This window comes from Palaemon carinicauda, chromosome 8 (genome assembly GCF_036898095.1).
Source record: "Palaemon carinicauda isolate YSFRI2023 chromosome 8, ASM3689809v2, whole genome shotgun sequence".
In the NCBI taxonomy this organism is placed as follows: domain Eukaryota; kingdom Metazoa; phylum Arthropoda; class Malacostraca; order Decapoda; family Palaemonidae; genus Palaemon; species Palaemon carinicauda.
The window spans coordinates 14,043,083-14,063,082 of NC_090732.1; the positions used below are offsets into that span (position 1 = coordinate 14,043,083).

A 20,000-nucleotide genomic window follows, 5' to 3' on the forward strand; every position below is an offset into this window, starting at 1 on the left:
CCGTAGGCTAAAAGTCTGTCTTGCCTTTTACAAAGAATTTAAGTGATTATGCTTTTAGAGTTTTAAGTTATAGATTAAATTAAAGGAATTATTTTGAGAAAATTTTATCCCTTTAATATTTTTCTTTAGATAATCTTCGATCTGTTTGCAAAGATTAACTACCATTCAGTTTATTTTTGTTACGCAGTAATCAGTATCGTTACGATGTTACACATATTGTAGCGATTTCATGAATAGTACTTTCTTCTTACTTCACAAGTCTTTAATTGTACTTTATCAAAGGAACATTTTATTTTACTATTAATTGATCCTTTCAGTATTTTTCCTTAGTCAGAGATTAAAGGAAGTTACAGTTCAGTTTATTTTATACGATGCAGTATTCTTTACATTCGTCGTAGCACACGATTCTATGTATCGTTGTGGCTTTGGTGGTTTTCGGAATACTAAATTGTTCGTATATTATTTGTAGATGTTCCAATGATGCGAGTGATGATTCATCTTTTATTGGAATCCCTTAATTTAAGGGTTTATTTTAATTTATAATTATTATATCTATTAAGGTAATATTTGTTATTTAATATTTTGTTACATTTATATGGGATTCGGTACTTTTGCTTTCCCATTCAAACAATTGTTCAGTGACAGAATTAAAAGTCTCTCCCTACGGAGTTCATTTCCTTTGAGAGAGTATATGCTTTGGCTTTCAGGTAATTTTGAAACCATCTTTGTGCCAAAGAGTAAATTGCAAATTTTTTAGTGATAAATTGTGCAGTGAATTTTTATTCAGTGGAGAGTGCTTCTATTCGGACCTGTCGTTATCCTAGCCTTAGACCTCTGTCGAGCTCCCGGACCCAAGGGAGAAGTTAAGTCGAACGGCGAAAGGAATCGAGAGGGTAACCAGGCGTTACAGTCTTTTAGACCCGAACTGAAGTCCTCTCGAGCGTTTTCTGTCGATCACCAAAACGCTCACCCTCGCTATAGATAAAGCGAGGTATTAGTGTTTTCAAAGGCGCTAAGCAGAAAACAAAATTAGATTCGTTCTGCGTGTGTTACGTTTCATGCGGCGCAGACGCAGTGCCGCCACCCCATCTGATGGGTGTCGTCTCTCGACAGTGGCTAGCGCTATGGTTCGACGAAGATAATGCTGAATACGTTTCGCTTAAGGTTGTTCCTTGATCTTTGTAGTTAGGCATGAAACAGCATCTATCTTCGTTTATGCAGTCTTTTTAGCCTGCCGTTAACAGTGCGGTTGGGTGTCTCGATTCCGGTCTCTGACACGGACGCACAGGCGTCGTGTCTTTAACGGTGAGGACTCGTTGTCGCACAGGCGGCCTACCAACCGCAATGTTCAATGGTGGGGGAAAGTGGATGCTTTACTTCGACTGCTCGATGTAAACCGACGGCTCATAGCACCTAGTATTGGTCTATACAGACGCGCTGTCGTTCGCCAGGCAGCAGAGCCGGCGAAGCGTCATCGGAACGGTGCGGCAACGGAAACGGAACGTCGACGGAATTGAGCGAAGCGCCACGTCAGTGTGGACGCTTCAGCGTCAGGGTAGACGCTTTCAGTGTCTGTATGGACACTTCAGCGTCAGTATGGACGCTTCAGCACCAGTGTGGACGCTTCAGCGTCAGTGTGGGCGCTTCAGCGTTAGTGTGGGCGCTTCAGCGCTAGTGTGGGGGCTTCAGCGTCGGGGTGGACGCTTCGCTACCTATGACTTTAGACTTTGATGTCTACCTGACCATGAACGTCTAGTGTTAAGTTATTGTTGCTCCAGGCGCTATATTAAGAAATAAATCTTAACTAGAAAGATATTAATTTCTCGAACCAAGGCCTGCTGGGCTAACTCTTGGTTGGGAGAACTAGAATTAAAACCTCTAGGTATTGAGATCTGAATTCAGAATCATAAGGAGTGGATTCTTAAGAATCAAGACTTGTCCTCCTAGGATAGAGATTGTAAAAGGAAGGGAATAATTTTCAGAAACTTATGAGAATTCTTCTAAAGAGTTTCCCTCATATTTTTTACCTGCTGCTCCTCGTTTCGACTTCAGAATTTTCGCTAGTTGAGTTGATGGTGTCGCTATTTATTTTATTTTATTTGTATTACAAGCCAGCTACAACCCTAGTTGGGAAAGCAAGATGCTTTAACCCAAAGGGCTCCTTTAGGGAACGATGGCCTAGTAAATTAATGGTAAAATAAAGTAATGATTTAACATTAAATCATTCTCAGGAAAATAACAAACCTTACTGTAGATATTGATACAGCGCTTGTAGCTGCTACAACAGAAAGGGCATTAAGGCCTTTATGAGAATAGAACGTAAAAGTCTATCTCCCTCCACGGGCAAATCTTTTATGATTTAATGTTTTATGTTTTGAAACCGCTCTTGTTAGTGACTCGTAAACAGAGCGCAGTGCTCTGGAGGAGGTGTTTGTTCGTTTTCACCTTGCCCCTAGTCCTATATCTCTAACTTACGTTCCAACCCTTGGGAGAAGGAAGGTCGGTAGGCTGAGGTTCTTCGGCGGACCTTGTGCATTAAACGTCTGTTCCGCCGAGCAATATTGTTGATGCAGTCCAAGACGGTCTCTCTCCACTTTGGAATGATGAGTAATGCTCTTTTCTTCACCTATGATTGGCGATCTATGACATTACAACCATGTGACATAGTATCTTGAAAAGAGCGGGGTTGGAATGTCTTGAAGCGATCAGTTTGTCATCGCTATGGTATCATGGATCTTGAAACTGTTTTCTGCATATTAGAATGCAGTTCCCTGACGAGAATAACATTCTACGTTTTCCCTGTCTACCAGACTAGGTAGTTACTCGTCATGTATGCACGCGAACAGAACTTACCTTCGCAGCAATCGTGTTTTGATGCTTGAACAGGAAGCAATCGAGTGTGCTTTTTCTTCCGCGAGAGAAGCGGAAGTCAGACAAGTCACTTACAATCCTAGCTCTTCCTCTGGATTCTGACTCGCCTTCAGGGAGGAAGGAGTTTGTCCTCATCGAAGGACGCATAACCTAGAATTGGTAGTCACCAATCTATTTGTCCAAGACCTTTCAGGAGTCGTATGTTTTCTATTAACTTATCCTGCAGTATCTAACGTTCGCCGGAAGTTTTTTCTTTTCGGAAGAAGGCGACGTGTCAGCACCAGGATCGTGTAAGACGCATAGTTCTTCGGGGGAAAAGGTGCTCAGTTGGCTTCTGTTCACACTTCTCCTTCCCCAGTTTGGAGAAAGGTCTATTTCTTTCTTCTGAGGTCTAGCGACTACTGTTGACGGTATCTCACAGCATTGGATACGTTCAGTTCGCGCACAAGGCGCGCTTGAAATGTCATAGCGACTCTCCCAGGTCGCTCACAGGACTGCGGTGGATGTTTTCTCCCGGCCTTCGCCCATACTTGAGTTGGCGCACTCGCTACCCCCGAGTGTAGTTTTGGTCTGAGCTAAAAGAGGTCTATTTCATCTGTGTTTAGCGTTTACGATTCTTGGGGGGAGAAAATTTTCTCCTAAAGAATCTAGGACTACCATAGATCAAAGAAATGGTTTTCCGATTAGTGTCAGAAGGCATAGTTCTCCTATGCTTAGTAACGCTTCCTCGCAGGGATATGCTCGTGTTACGAGAAGTGTTACAGCGGGTGCTTGTAGCAGTCTGGTCTCTCTCTTACGGCAGACGTCATGCAGACACAGACGCAAGTTCTGGTCTCTCCCTCACGCAGTCCCAGACGCAGACACCAGTCTGGTCGTTTGTTGGACACTAACAGTCAAATTTGATCCTTTCAACAAGTTGTCCCATTTTCGCGGTCTGCGGGACGCGTGACTATCACTCATGCGGACGCATCCTACACGTGGACAACTCGCGGCAATCAGTTCCGTCTTTCCGTCAATGACCGGATGCGATGCTGTCGCTTCCACGCAGTACGCTGTGGATTTACAACAAGCGGGGCACACACACAGCGCTGCCCCCACACAACAAGGTGAACGCATACAGCACGCTGACACCTTACGGAAATGCAACCACATGCGACCATGCTAGACGCATACAGTCACGTCTTTTTCTCACAGCAGTTTAACCAGACTATTGTGTCTCCTTCGCGTCTTTCTGGCCTCGCAGCTACTGCTCCCTCTTGTCAAGCTTTGGCTTTGAGTTTGTTGAACACTCACTGATTGCACACGAATCAGGTCTTAACCTCACAGCATGAGGTTCACGTGGTTGACGCTTCTTTTCAACAAGCCTAGCTTTAATATCGGTTTCTTGCGACCGATATGGACGAGTTTTGGGAGGTGGATCTAGATCCCGATTCTATCTCACGACATGTTGAGTGTAGGCAGCATGCTGGAACCGTTTTGGACTCATGCTGGGACCATGCTGGGTGCATGGTGGAAGCATGTCTTTAGTCCTTTTCCCTGTGTCAGGTTCACGAACGTTTAATGTTAAACCTTCAAGCTTCAGGTCTAGCTGCCTCCAGTATTTCAGGAAACCCCTAAGATCTAGAGGGTTGTTCGAAGGAGACAGCTGAGGCTTTCGCTTGTACAAAGGACATTTGCCTCAAGGTTTTTCAATCCAATTAGAGTGCTTTATGGAGTAGTGTAGAGCTAGAGCCGGCTCTTCATTAGGTAACTCTAACACAGGTGGCCTATTTTTTCTTAGACCTTAGAAGAAAACACATTTTCTTCCCTCCTCGACCATCAAAGGGTACAGGAATATGTGGGCGTCTGTCTTCAGACGCAGAAGATTGGTTCTATCAAATAGAGACTTTATAGATCATCTCAGGTCATTTGAGAGGACTTGGAGGCATCAGCAAGATGCTCCAGCCTGAAATGTAGGGTTCGTTTCTGGAGCTTCGCGGTAGTGACAGATCCGACCCTTTACACTTGGTTTCTTTTTAAGGCCTAACTTTGGAGACTCTCTGAGTAGGTCTACCATAGTTGAGAGTCAGTGAAGTTCACTCTTTTAGCAAGAACACGGACTTCACATCGGTTAAGCCATAGGTACCTTGCAACCTGGATTCTTGGTCATTAATAAACATCTTTCTCATCCATAGCCTAAATCTTTCGGGATCACTATTCTCTCGAATTTGGTTTGTGATGGGCTGAGAAGAGTTTTTTGCCCGATTAAAACGAAGTTTTATTGGGACAAGAACAAAGAAGTTAAGAGTCTATTCATAACTCTTAGGTGCATGGTCAAGAAGCCTGTGCTATCCATGTCTAAACATTCTGTCATCTCGTATAGACTTTGATTACAAAGGTTCTTCCACACGGTTGGGTGACAGATCATAAGATGTTGTGAGAGTAAAGACTCACGAAGTTAGAGCTGTAGAAACTTCTGTAACTTTTAAACTAAACTGTTCTCTGCAAAGCATCGCATATACAGCCTTGGGAAGCGGTAATCCTGTATTCGCCTTGCATTACTTTTACCGTGTCCAGTCTTTTTATGAAGACGTCTACGTTTTGGGATCACTGGCAACAACGAGTGCAGTAGTAGGTGAAACATTCTCCACTACATTTCCCTAAATTCCTAGTACCCCTGTTCTTCTCTTGGAACTGTTATATATATTTTTATGATTGTATGTGAAGATTGCTCGGCAATCTTCCGCAATCTTTGACCTAGTCAGGTGGTCATTTTGTTCCTAGAGAGCGCCCGGAACAAGGGTATTAGTTGAGGTCCTGTCATGTTATAGGTGGTTGTACCGTTTGACAGCTCCTAGAGATCATCAGCCCCAAGTGGATCACTGGATCTCCTAAGGATAGCAGACAAAATGAGGCAGAGCATTGCTGTCAGCTTCCTTATCAGGTTAGAACCACTTAAGTTGTTTTTGTAACTCTTAAGTGAATTTCCAATTATACGGCTGTCTCTGACCCGCCACCAATGGGTGTCAATCAGCCATTATATAACCAGCAGGTAAGTTTTATATTTAAAAATGATATTTTCATAAAATAAATTTTTGAATATACTTACCCGCTGGTTATATAAGTTTTAGACCCTCCCTCCTCCCCTCTAGAGACCATGGGGCATGGAAAATCTGAATTGGTTGGGTATAGTTCTACCTGTGGTACCGCGAGGGCGCTGGGGTACACCTGTCTTATATGCGCTAAGCTGCGCAAGAGATTTTGAATTTTTTTGCCGTGGGCGTCGGGGACTTTAGCCATTATATAACCAGCGGGTAAGTATATTCAAAAATTTATTTTATTATGAAAATATCATTTCATTAACTTATAACAGTATTATCCTTCTCTAATAGTGGCTTATGAGAGCATTTTGTATGGAACAAATCCTCCTTCACTTTGCATAATAGCGCTCATATTCTACAAATTATTTAAGCATACCAATCTTTAGCATCTACTATATATGCCATGAATCTCGCTGTATCTAAAATTAGTATATTGACCTTACAGAATGACAACAAATTTGTTTCGTAAAAGACGTCTGGTGCCAGTCTACCAAGAGGAAAAAGGTCAAAATGTCGCCAGAGTCAAGAATGATTTAATTATCCCACTAGCTGTGATCGAGGCCATACTTGCTGCCGCCGTCTGTTACATCAATTACATACTAAGGTAAGAATCAATGACTATTATGTTAGCATGCATATAAATGTCCTTTTACACACACACACACTGCCATCCTTCCCTATCCTGCTTGTATTCTTGCTCTCCTTGGATATCTGAACCCTCCATTTCCAATAGGTCTTGCATGTCATCTATCCAAACCATTTTTGTCCTTTCTCCTACATTCTTGCACCTTTGAATTGTTATTTCACTTACCCAGAGCAACCTCAAAGTACTTTTATGTGTCCTTTCACCTATGCAACCCATCCATATATTTTTTTTACCACACATACTTGAGCACTTCATATTCACAGGTAACAAAAGAAAACTGTAAAAGTATTGGAAAATATATTAAGACTACAAAAGCACTCTGAGAGTGCAGACCTTCATCACGGCAGATTATTTCTCGAAACCAGCTTGCCTTTCCCAGAATCAATTTAGACCGTAGGCATATTTGAAGTCTGTGTGACAACCATGTGCAAACTTGGGGTGAAGGTTAATTCGGTTGACCTTTGCTTGACCTTAACCTTTGACATAGGATTTTCAAAATTGAATCCCTTCCACGTCTCAACATAACAATTAATCCCTGAAAGTTTCATTATTCTATAAAAAAGTTGTGGCCAGGAAATTGTTCACAAACAAACAAATGGACAAACATGCAAACAAGGGCGAAAACATAACCACCTCCCAACTTTATTGGCGGAGGTAAATACAGAATCCGTGAATAATATGTAAAGGGGTAAAAATGAAATAAGCTAACCATTAAAGGAGACGTCAAAACTAGTTATGATTAAACAGTAAATGTTCCAAAGCTTGTAGAAACAAAACTTGGATCACACATTGAGATTAATGTATAACTTAACCACCAAACATTGGCCTTTAAACAAAACTGCTAAAACGTAACCAAACAATTGCAAAATATTTGACCATACTGTAGAAAGAATTTTGAGCTCCAATTTGGTTTTGTTATAAATACAATTTCTGAAACCAGAAAAGCACCGAGTACAGAACGCCACCACAGTAGCTTATTTCTTGAAACCAGCTTGCCTTTCCCAGAATGAATTCAGACCATAGGAGTATTTGAAGTATATGCGATAACAGTGTGCGAACTTGCGGTTAAGGTTGGCGGAGGTAAGGAGGTCAAGTCCGTTAGAACCGCAAGAAAGTAATCTGGAAGTCTGTCTATAAAAATGTGTTCTAAAATCACAAAATAGAAGTTTAGATATAAATTTTCAGTTTGTTTGCATGAAAATATTTACGACTGGATCACTGGCAAAGTTGGTACCTGCTCTGTTTGGTTCCATTATCAAGTACTGTGAAATGTTATTTATTTGAGAGTATTTAAAACTGTATCAAGACGCTGAAATCTGGATCATAAGGGTTGCCTTTAAAACCCAGATTTTCCATCACTTATAGATCATAATTTTCTTCCATAAGGTAACACAGCTGCAACCAAAGTCCTACGTTTAGTAATAAGGATTTTACATTAATTCCTTTTCATTCATATAGACCTGGCCTCTCATTACAGACTTCTAAAAGATGATGAAATCAAAGTAACTTACCCGAGATACAATGTGTAATGGTGTCATTTTGGTTTGTAGAGTTGAAAAATCATCTTAAAGAAGCTTTTTGACTGACCTGAAGTATTTGTATGAACCGAAAGGGCTATAAGCATCATTATGACAAGAATAGGAATTATCAATTCAAAGCGGAGTACAAAAGTATTAGTTCAGTTTCCAAAAGAGTCAAAGGAAACTGTTACAACTTATAATAAAGAGGGATATGTGGAATTTAGAAAGGGGGTAATCATATGCAGTGCAAGAGATTTTGCAGAATATTGAAGCCTACAAATAAAGAGCAATGGATGAAGAAGCAACAACTGTCAGTAGAATGGAGATGAGGACCAGATGATTAAGGAGGACTGGCTATAAATTCCAACGCAAAAGGAAGAAGAAATACCAAAATGTCAACAATTGCAATGCACTGAGCAAGCAGCAGAATAGGCAGATGTTGCAACTACTTGAAAAATACCAAGGGAACACTTCACTTGGAGAATATAAAAAGGGATTGATAATTGATGTATTCTTTATTGCATGTTATTAAGGACTAGATTCAGAAATAATCTGAGAAAGTTTTTAACACTGGAATCATCAAAATGCAGTAATGTTGAAGAAAAATGGACCTAATAGGTGTTGTGTAAAATACTGTCAGCTGAATGCAGAGATTAAGCTCAGAAATGAACCTAAAGAAGACCAGGAAGCTCCAAGTACTTCAGTGTTTATGAATATCATATTTGTATAGGCTATAAAGAGAGGGGTTTTAATCACACTGCATAAAGTCATTGGCAGCATCATTTGCTATCTTATATATCACTTACACTATATGAATTGTAACAGCACCTGTCCGTACCTTTGACCTCTCCATTCAAAGAAACTCCTTTTAGATAAAATCTGAATTCTCATATCTTTGAAATGGGAATTTGATAATCTATAAGAACTTCAAATATGGATCCTTACTCTGATCACTACCATATTTCTAGAAATATTGAAATTCCACAAGACCAAAATAAAAAATAATGAGAAAAAAACCTTCCCAAAGTAACGTAACCTCTTGTTTTACGAAATCTCTTGAAATTAACGTTCATGTACTGTATATGTATTTTGTAAAGAAATTGAATCTTGCATGTATCCGATTTATATTTTTATCACCGTGATTGTTAATCTTTATCAGGTATGACCCTAATATCCGAGAAGACTGTAGCATGGTCAACTGGGAGGGAGTTCGCCTCCAATGCTCAGGGGATGGCTATGTTCCCTGGCCTGTTTACAACGAAACTGACTCGAGCTCAAAAGCCGTTACCTTCGACCTTCCCGAATGGGTTTTCTTCACTTGTGCAATTGTCGTGCCTTCTTGCCTGGTGGGTATTGTATTCATTTCTGCTCTTTTAGTTTCCTTCTCGTAAATGAAATGAGTAATACGTACATTTTAGGGACACACTTCAGTATCAAATTAGTTTTAAGTCAATTAGTGAGCTTTAGGAAATTAATCACTTGAGCAATTAAAAGCACTGAGAATAGTGGAGTTTTATACATATACAATACATACATTTATTAAAAAAATATGCAAAATTACAATTTATTTTAGTGCAGTATAGCCAAATACCACAGAAAATAAAAGGCAGAAGGTAGTAACAAGCACTTTCACGTATTCATGCATGCATCTTCAGATTACAAAATATGTTTGGATACACGCATGAAACCACTTGGTACTGATTTCTCCCTTTTATTCTGTTTTCAGGGATATTTGTTTATGTATATACCTGTGATATGTATATACTGTATATATATATATATATATATATATATATATATATATATATACTGTATATGTGTAATATATGTGTGTGTGTATATATATATATATATATATATATATATATATATATATATATATATATATATATATATATATATATATATATATACTGTATATGTGTAATATATGTGTGTGTGTATATATATATATATATATATATATATATATATATTTTATATATATATATATATATATATATATATATATATATATTTATATATTTATACACCGGTATATATATACACCAGTATATATATATTATATACTGTGTATATATTACATATACACAAGTCTATGTACATATAATTGATAGAATTAATCACAACAAAATTATAACATTCTCTCAGGTTATCGTGGTGGAATTTATCAGGGCCTGTTTTATGCCACAAAAGGTTAAAATTGTAACTACCTGTAAATTGTCCCTGATGCCAGCATTTAGGAGAATTCCTCGGTTTATAGGTAAGTTAATGTCTTTCCATGTTTATCATCAAGTATAAAGCCTTGTGCACCGAATTGTTTCGTATATCTTTTCTTCATATCACACAATATTTTTTGGAAATTTAACTTACCGGGCCATTGGCATTAAATTTCAGAAATGCATTGATGCACTGAGTAACCAAAGCTATGAAATAGCAAATTGTAGTTTATAAACTTGTTGAATGAGTCCATTTGCAAAGGGATTTAGTTGATGAATATGAACGTTTTATAAAACTGCAAAATTTAAAATTCAGATTCCAATTGAATGGCTGAATTTACAAGTGTAAGTAGCAGGAAACCACTTCGAATTTCTCGTTGCTAGAACATATTAAGATGAAACAATGAAACTAATCTATAGCAAATGTAAGCTTTATTTTAATAAAAAAAAAATCCCATCGTATGTTTATGAACTCACATTATGCTCCAACCTAATTCCTGATTTAAATATTGTGAATTTAGTAAACAGCAGCATAGAAAACTTAACACATTAGATTTAAAAGGCTGAGTCTGATGGAGTGAATATAATGCAGTAGTATATAGCCTCAAAAACCCATCTCTGTAACATTTTTTGCTATGCTTTAAATAGAAGTTACTGACAACTACTCTTGGTAGTTCATAGCGTATATGGCATCAGATTTTTTTTTGTGCCTGAAGTCCTGTTTCTAACAATAAAAGACTTAATTAAAGAATTTAGAGTTTATAATAATTTGATTTTTATTTTGTTAAATAAATTCTATGACCAACAAAAAAAAAAGCAGTTTGATTTACATTTTTGAGAAACAAAATCAATGTTTGAACAAAATTTCCAAAAAATTACATAGAATTACATACCTCTAAAAGAAATAAGATGAATGAAGAGGTTTATTTTAATGGAATTCAATTAGATCTGACAGTTTCAATAAAGAATACCCTAAGCTAAGCCTAACCTTATCTTTTGTTTCAAAGGGTATGGTTGCCTTAACTCATTACATAGCAAGGAATTGCTAAGAACTGTGATAAGTACCATGAACTTACACTAGGTAATGGTTGCCATGTGCATGCAACACACAACATATCACTAATTTTGGTAGTGGTTGAGAGATAACAATCATACATTTTTTAATCTAAGTACCAGTCCTTTCAATTCTTACCACAATTACACAAGCTATTCAATTGCAGTCTCGTTGATGATGGGTGGTGCTGTGATAGGGACTCTCGTGTCTGTTCTGAAGCTCTTGATTATATCTCCAAGACCCAACTTTTTAGCAGTGTGCTCTACTAATAGCACCGCAGTAGATGACTGTCTTGCAGGTGGAGCATGGTTCCCTAGCACAGCCTGCGAAGGAAACTTAGAGGATGTTCAAGAAGCACTTAGATCTTTCCCTTCATATCATGCTACTTTGGCAGCGTATTGGTAAGTAATGCTAAAGATATCTTTTTTTAATATCCAAGATGTTAGCAATCTATTTCTTTTAGTATCCAAGATCTTATCAATCTATACACGATACATAGCTAGAAATCCGCGGAAGTCCGGTCTCGGGTGACTTAATTTCCCATTTGGCGAGTTAGTTCAGGTACCAGCCGACCCAGCTGGCTAATTGCAAATATATTTTTGAAAAAGGGATAAGCTTGTTATTTTGAAAATATATACATTAAAAGCAGACATTTAAACACTGCGTTAACCAAGCCGCCACTAAACATTAATGTAACACACATGTATTTCATACATGCTCATACGCTGTAATCCTATTTTTTTTTTATCTCTCGCTCTCTCCCACTCTGATAATAGAAAAACCTGTTTAAGCTTGACATTGTATGTTTCACATTGTTTGAATTTTTGTGTCATTGGTGCTCTACCGTTTGCATATAAACTTATCTTGTTTGAAAATGGTAAGTTTTTTCCAGGCTGTCTTTTCATTACATTAAGACCCTTATCAGTGCCACAGTAAGTGTGTCAGATGTTTATAAGACAAATGTGTTGATTTTATTACCACTGCACATGTATGTGATGCGTCTTGCTGAATCTCACGTATTCGCGTAATAATAGGACAAGCAGATTTCAGTACTCATCACCATATCATCCATATAAATATGTGTTTTTGTTAACATCTTCAACTGTCAACACAGCTTTGTAATGTGAAATCTCCTGAAAGGTGTTAAGCCGCCACCTAAGATGGGGAAAATCTAAAGCATGGATCCTCCTTCAAGAACATCCTTTCACTAATGGACTTGGTTCTTAGTGTTCCTACCCACTTGGCTGACTGTGAGAGAAGCTTCAGTGAGATGAAGGCACTCAAAAGTGATTGGAGGAGTTGCCTTAAAACCAATACTCTTGCAGATCTGATGTTAATCAAGTTACATCATCCTGATGTTTCTACACATGACCCAACTGATGCCGTCCATCTGTGGAATTCAAATGCATTGTCACAAAGGAGGCCAATACATGCACCAGTAGGGAGAGAGAAAAAGTTTTTCTGTCCGAGTCTGACTCGGATGGATCCAATGTTGAAGTGATTGATGAACACGATTCATTTATTCATCTTCTACTCAAAACATTGTGCCACCAGTCATTACTGTATATTATATTTCTGGTGCTGAATATTTTTAATTATTCAATATTCTGGTGCTTAGAATTATGATGGTATTTTTATGTATAGAATAATATTGTTGTTGAGTCAGTTTCTAGTCCAATTTGAAGTACTGTACCTCAGTAAAGCAAATATCTATTTTGATTAATGTATTTTTACTGTAACATGAAATTGACAGGACTTCATTTAAATGCATGGCATTCTGTTTACTTAATCCTGCTGCTCTATTATATTTATTTTTATTTAATACTTGGTTGCCAAGGTTTGCAATATATTAATTACTTTTTTACTGTGGTGCTCTAAGTTTTTTTTTTTTTTATTGAACAACAGTACCAAAATGCTCTTGAAATAAATGACTATTATTTATGAACAATTGTATAAAGTCTTTTGTGTCATTTTTACCAACAGTTGAACTCGCTGAAATGAAGACACCTTTTGGCTAATTGATTTTCTGATTGGCTTGTGACTTCATTAGGTAACTAGTCTGGCTGACTGGTAACAAAAAAGAATTGAAATTCTAGGCCTGCAATAACAGAGAAAGACATTGATGCTATACTCATATTATTTTATTTTTTTTCCAGTGGTGTATGGACAGCAGTCTACCTGTCAACAGCAGCTCGTATTGTAGGGATTTACGGCGCTAGTCTTGTTATGGTTGGAGCTGTGTTTGTCATGACCATTTTTGGCATGACTCACCATCTTTTCATTGGTTTATCCTCTAATACGGATGTCGTTGTTGGTGGAATATTAGGAGCTATTGCTGCACTGTATGTGGTAAGGATGTCATATAAGATTGTCAAATACATCCAGAAATAAAGCGTTCATTAACAAATATCTTTTACAATTTCTCAAGCAGAAAAATTGCCATTTGAATAATTAAAAGACTTCTAATACTACTCTATTACAGAATATTGCCTTTTGCAACAATATTTTTTGAAATGTTGACGTGAAGATATAAGTTAACAAAAGTTTCAAATAATTTCCAACATTATAGTATAGTTCATGGTTTCTGATCACTAAGTACATTCCTATAAATGCTTTTGGCTTTGAGTATACTGTATAATGATAGTGTCATAGAACAGGAATGTAAATGCTGAAGAAGAATCTTATCAACGAAGCATTCATAAAGACCTTCATCATTCTCAAAACTTTTACTTACAAGGCTGTTTTACAGTACAGTAGTACTGTTTATACTTGATACTTTAGACGAATTCCTTAGTTTTCATGTAAACAAGTCAAAAAATGGCTATATGCTACAAAAAACACCTAACTATAATTTGCTAAAATTTCTAGTCTTTCAAACATGTTGTTATAACTACATATGCATTAAGAGGCAAACATAATTATTAGTAAGCTGTATTGAAACAAATGTTTGGAAAGCATTTTACTTGAGAAAGAAATAATTTTAGTATTTTCAGTTTTAAAAAATGTCAATATCAAGTAGTGGATTGAAAACCACCAACTAATTCTTGTTATTCCTCAATCTTTATCTGAGCAATGAGGGCTCGGTTACCATCCGCTTAGCATGTTCCATTTTTTTGTGGTGATGTCCCACATGGGTATTCAGGGTTAGTGGCTAATCCCCATTTGTGGGGGTTATCTCCAGTTTTGCCCACTTTTACCCTTGCTCTGTTTAGCGTTACCCAGTCCTGCCTGGTGAAGGTTGTTCCACTGGGCAGGCCTTCATTTGGGCCGGGCAGCTCCTTGTTGGATGGCCATTGGTGATTTTCTTGCCACTTCTCGAGCCTGTGAGCAGCTGCCAAGATTGATTCTAGTCCATCCTCTGTTTCAAAGCTTTTGCAGAATTTGTCTTTGCCTTGCTTCCTGTTAATTGTGGAATAGATGCTTAGTGTCAGTAATTTGTTTATTCTTTTCATTTTTTTCTAATGTTTCTTATCACGTATAGGAGGGTGGTATACTGGCTATTTTATATAAAGATAATTGAGGTTTTGATTTTAGGGTACCAGTAATAATCTGACAAGACTTTTTTAGTTCTGGGTGTACCTTATACACATGACATGATGTTACCCACACTGGTGCACAGTACAGTACGCTGCAGTAGAGTAACACAAGTGCTAGGACTGTTTGTCTCAGAGTCTGTTCCCCAGCAGGTGTTGGCGAGTTTGCCGAGCACGTTTCTAGTTGTTAATTTGTTTGCTTTTATTTGTGTGCTCTCTAAAGGAAAGTGCTATCGAGGATGACACCTAGGTAGACAGGGTAGGGGTGATTTTCATGTTCTTGGTCATCCCTTTTGATCTAAAGCTTTGTGTTTACCTGGTCATTGTTCAGGTGGAAGGCCGTTTAGCTTGGATTGGCATCGAGGTACCATTTTTTGCAGTAGGTAGAGAGGATTGTCAGGGTGCTTGACAATCTAACTTCAATGGTGGTGGAGTTCGATTGTGTGGAAATGCACAGGTTATCTGCATACATGTACCTGCAGATGTTCTGATACTGCAGCTGGTCATTTATATAGATGTTAAATAGTATTGGTGCCAGCACTGACCCGAGTGGAAGGCCTTGTTTTCTATCCTTTGCCTGCTTTTTCTGTCATCCATTTCTATGAAGAATTGCCAAATAGTAAGCAATGATTCAATAATGTAGACTACAGTATGCTGGTATTCCTTATAGTTTGAGCTGCCTTCCGAAGGAGTGTTCTCATGGTTTTTTCTTGCTTCAGTAAGGTCGACAAAGACTTTACCAGTGATTTACTCCTCCTCAAACCTGTCCTTGATGTATTGTCAGGTTATAATACCCAACTGCAACAGGAACAACCTGGTCTAAAGCCAGCTTGGTCTGTTGACAGTTGGTTGGATACAGGTTAAGATCATTTTTTTTTGTATAATTTGTACTGGATACAGAGTAAGGATATTGGTTGAAAGCTTTTGGGGGAAGATGGGTCTTTCCCCGGTTTAACAAGGCCATTACTCTCACTCTTCTCAAAATCTTTGGAATTTGGTAGGTTGTTGTACAGGAATTGAATGGAAGCAGGAGCCATGCTTTTGTCTCCAAAATTTAAGAATAGTTGTTATGCCACTTGGTGCGCTACTAGTTGGGGGTTATGGTAGCTAATGTAGTTTGGGCTTCTTTTCCGAGTTCATTTACCGATGGCTACCCAAGCTTTTTTGCTGTTTTGGGTCATGTCTATGGAAGTTATAACTTCGTACCAGGGTTTTTTTTTTCTGATGGAGACCAGAATTGCCTCTTCAAGTTCCACAGTACTTTCAATTAAGGGATCTTTGTTATATGCCTGAGTATACTTTGTATACTGTACTGCTCTTTTGATTGTTCACCGATTGATTTTTCAACATTATGATGTCTCAGTGAGGCAAATACTAAGTCTGGGTTATATCCCCGTCTCTAGCGTGTGCTCTGAAAGGGTTCTTTATCCTTTTCATCATGCTGGAGTGTTAGATCAATGGTTGCGGCCCAGTTCTTGACGACCTCGCCATCACCGTTTATATGGCTATAGCCCCAGGTGGTGCCATGGCTATTAAAGTCACCAATAACAAGTCATGCCTTGTTTCCTAGTTGGTGAGGCTGTGGCTTTGTGAAGTTTGCTGCTGGTGGTTTATACACACTCTTGATGGTAATGTGTTCAGCGTCCACTATTGGATTTCCAGCCTGCCAAATGATAAGTCTTTGCTGTTCTGGATGATAGATTTATCCTGGACGAAGATTGCATTTCCATGAACATGACTTGAGTAGGATATTTCTAGGTGCATGTCAGGTGTTCTTGGCAGAATCAGATCCTCATGTTTCTCCTGTCTACAAAGTATGTTGGCTCCTAAGTTGGCAAGGAGTTCCGATTTGATAGCAGATATTCCTTCAGCATTGAAGCTTATAATTCTGAAATTGGTAGTCACCTTGTTCAGGGGTTGAGGGTTTATCCTTTTACCACCACTTTATAAGTGGTACTGCAAGTGTTGTAGCAGTTGTTCTCCTTGCGAAATAGCAAGGGCACCATGTGAAGGCTTATCCAATGGAAAAACGATAAGCAAAATATTTTATCATTTTTAAGATTAATTACGCTTCCCAAAGCTGTTTAACTTTTTTCTTCAGAAAAGAATTAATCGTTGCTCAAACATCTAGCACATATGAAATAAAAAACAATCATGAATTTCACCAAGTTTATTCCTCATTGTCTTTGCAACAGACCCTGGTCATCCTGAATGGATTCCGAGAGCATGAGTTCAGTGTAAAAGTGGTACGCAAGTCATCGCCTTTGAAAATCGATCATCCAAATATACTGCCAATTGTCCCTCTTCATGGCGCCGACAAGATAACATTCTCACATAATGTAAGTTGCTCTCTCTCTCTCTCTCTCTCTCTCTCTCTCTCTCTCTCTCTCTCTCTCTCTCTTTTTTATATATATAAATGAATAAATAAATATATAGATAACCTTGGAGTTTTCATATCAATCTGAAATAAACTCCCAGGTCTGACTACTACACCACCCTGAAAAAACTAATCTAATTTTATTTGAAATTTTCAATATTTTAGAACCAGCCCATCACATATACAAACTGATATGTTTGCATGAAAATTCAAAGTAATTTTCTGTTTCAGAATTCATAATGAATAACATCCAAATATTTTGTAATAAGTTACATTTGAATTACAGAAGAAAATGCTTGTTATCTTGTACTGTATAATCCTCCCATAGTAATGGACTTATTTCCTTTTTTCCTTTTTTTATTTCTCAACTTTAGGGAGAAAAGGATGAAAATAAATGAAAAAATGAGCTCACAATATATATTGATTATGATATTCATAATTCATGAATACATGAATATGAAGGGGAAGAGATTAAATTACTTTTTTCAATTTTCTTTGAATTACAAATTATGGCATTGTAAGGTGTTAATCTAATAAGCCAAAGGAGATATTTATTATTATTATTATCATCATCATTATTATTCGATACCCTTTCTGAAGGTCTATCAACAGTATTTAGTCTAAATGGTCCCATTTTCCACTAACTTTCAACTAAATATTTGTAATTAGGAAAACCCACCTTGATAGGAAAAATACTTTACAATATATCAAATACTGTGACTTTAGGAATGTGATGAACCGATAAGGAAGCCCACATGATCTCTGGCTTGGAATTTTTGGAAATTTAGATTACTGCATTTTTTGGGCTAGGAGAATGTCCAAATTTCATGATTGAAATATTTTTTTAATGAAAACAATTTGTTTTATTGCTAGAAAATCCTTTCTATGTAGTTATGCAAGCATGTCACATTCCAAAGGCAACTTCAGTATCTATTTACCTTTTCTTCAAGAATTCCAAGGGAAGCTATTTATTTCAATATCACATATAATTTACAATATTTTTCTGAGGAATAAACTGTTTTCTTTATAAGCTACACAGTATGTTTAAATAAACGTTAATTCCATGTCTCTCTAAGGTATCTTTACATTTCTTTGTCTGCTCGCGTATTATTAACAATAATTTTTATAATCATGCTAAAAGATGCCTGAAATTTCAGACCTGATAATTAAATAGGCCAAAAATGTTAAATTTGCCCCCAAAATAGACAGATGAGATTATAAGAGTGTATTATGGTAGCCAGTCTTGGTCATGTGTGCACATTTGTAGGCTACATGTATCCATGATTAGTGGGAAGAGGGACATTTTTGGATTTGAGGGAAGGGAAGAGAATCTCCACTTTTAAGTAAATAATCTTAGAATTTGATGATTATATTCTTGCGATTTCCAGCAGTTGGGTAAAATTACTGCTAAAGGCCCATACTTGTACATACTAGTCTTCAATCTATCCATTCAAAAAAAAAAAAAAAAAAAATGACAGATTTTTCAAAATTTTAACATTTTTGAAGGATAAAGGATATTGACCAATTTTTGTCATTCAATCAATAGATGATAGGGAATTATACAGCCTACATTTGGTATATATACTATTAGCCAAAACAAAATTCTTGCATATGAGAAATAGTGACCTTTAAAAGTAGCATATATGGGTAAATAAGTATAAAATATGAAAATCATCAAAAGGACTAGAGTACAATTTCTTTTCATCTGGTATTTGGTTAATAAAGAGTATTAGACCAATCTTTGTTGTTGCTCTAAGTCATGTCACACAGTTTTATGGAAATATGAGAAACTAATGTTTTAGCAACGGTTTCAAATGAAAAAAAAATCGTAAAATGCAAGTTGAACCTGTGTTTATCTTAAAAATAAAAATTTTAGTTCTCCTTCTGCTTGGAATTTACCAATCACAATGGAATATAAAAACATTTGATCTTTTTGTATTCTTTGCAAAGGAACCGAAGGAAGTGCACTTTGAGGATGACCTGTTAGATAGTGAGGACTTCGGTATAGGAGAAAACGACTCTTCCAACTACATCACTTTCATACCTAGAGCCACCTCCAATGCTACGCATAGGGTAAGAGAAAAATTAAAACCTGGAAAATTGACAAATCTTCTGAACAGACTTAATGTTTCTGAGGAAGTGTGTGGGGATGTGCTTGCTACTCAGATAGCTTTTCCCTTTATGTATTTTCCTTCTAGGTTAGCTTGCTTAAATAATATATCACCTTTCCAGAGTCGAATTCCATCCACCTTTCCAACTCAAGCAGTTAATTCGAATGTTGGAAAACCACCCTCATCAAACATCCCTGTGCCGCCACCACTTCCTTCGTACGGACCTCCACCAAGTTACTCCAGAACTGAACATACATCGTCTTACAACGTTCCAAGGCAAAGGTCTGTGAGTTTAATATCATTTTAAAGGAGAAAGAACGAAGGTCAATAGTTCAGTCTCTTGTGCGGTTTGTGGAAAAGCTATTTCAAAATAAGAATTTTAAAACAATATAAACAGACATACATTTATACTGTACATACATACATTCATACATCGTGCATACATACATAGAGGGATAAATAGATGCTCATATTTATAGTGAACAGATTTATTTTGATCTTGATTATCTTTACAACTGTAACGCCACTTTGTGATATGAGGCAAACAATAAATCATTCCCTGTCACTTGTGAAAGCCAGCCAACCGAGA

The 20,000-nt window shown here is 37.3% G+C and overlaps 1 protein-coding gene across 2 annotated transcripts in view; it reads left to right on the plus strand.

Annotated features, from left to right (window-relative positions):
• LOC137645667 (phospholipid phosphatase-related protein type 1-like) overlaps positions 1-20,000 on the plus strand; it is an 86,231-nt gene that overhangs the window by 61,146 nt on the left and 5,085 nt on the right. For both annotated transcript variants that reach the window (XM_068378504.1, XM_068378503.1), the window contains 8 exons: positions 6,397-6,555; positions 9,277-9,463; positions 10,269-10,380; positions 11,557-11,791; positions 13,547-13,739; positions 17,119-17,262; positions 19,251-19,373; positions 19,533-19,693. In XM_068378504.1, the coding sequence (XP_068234605.1) occupies positions 6,398-6,555; positions 9,277-9,463; positions 10,269-10,380; positions 11,557-11,791; positions 13,547-13,739; positions 17,119-17,262; positions 19,251-19,373; positions 19,533-19,693 (1,313 nt within the window). In that variant the 5' untranslated portion in view covers position 6,397. The remainder of the gene's footprint in view (positions 1-6,396; positions 6,556-9,276; positions 9,464-10,268; positions 10,381-11,556; positions 11,792-13,546; positions 13,740-17,118; positions 17,263-19,250; positions 19,374-19,532; positions 19,694-20,000) is intronic.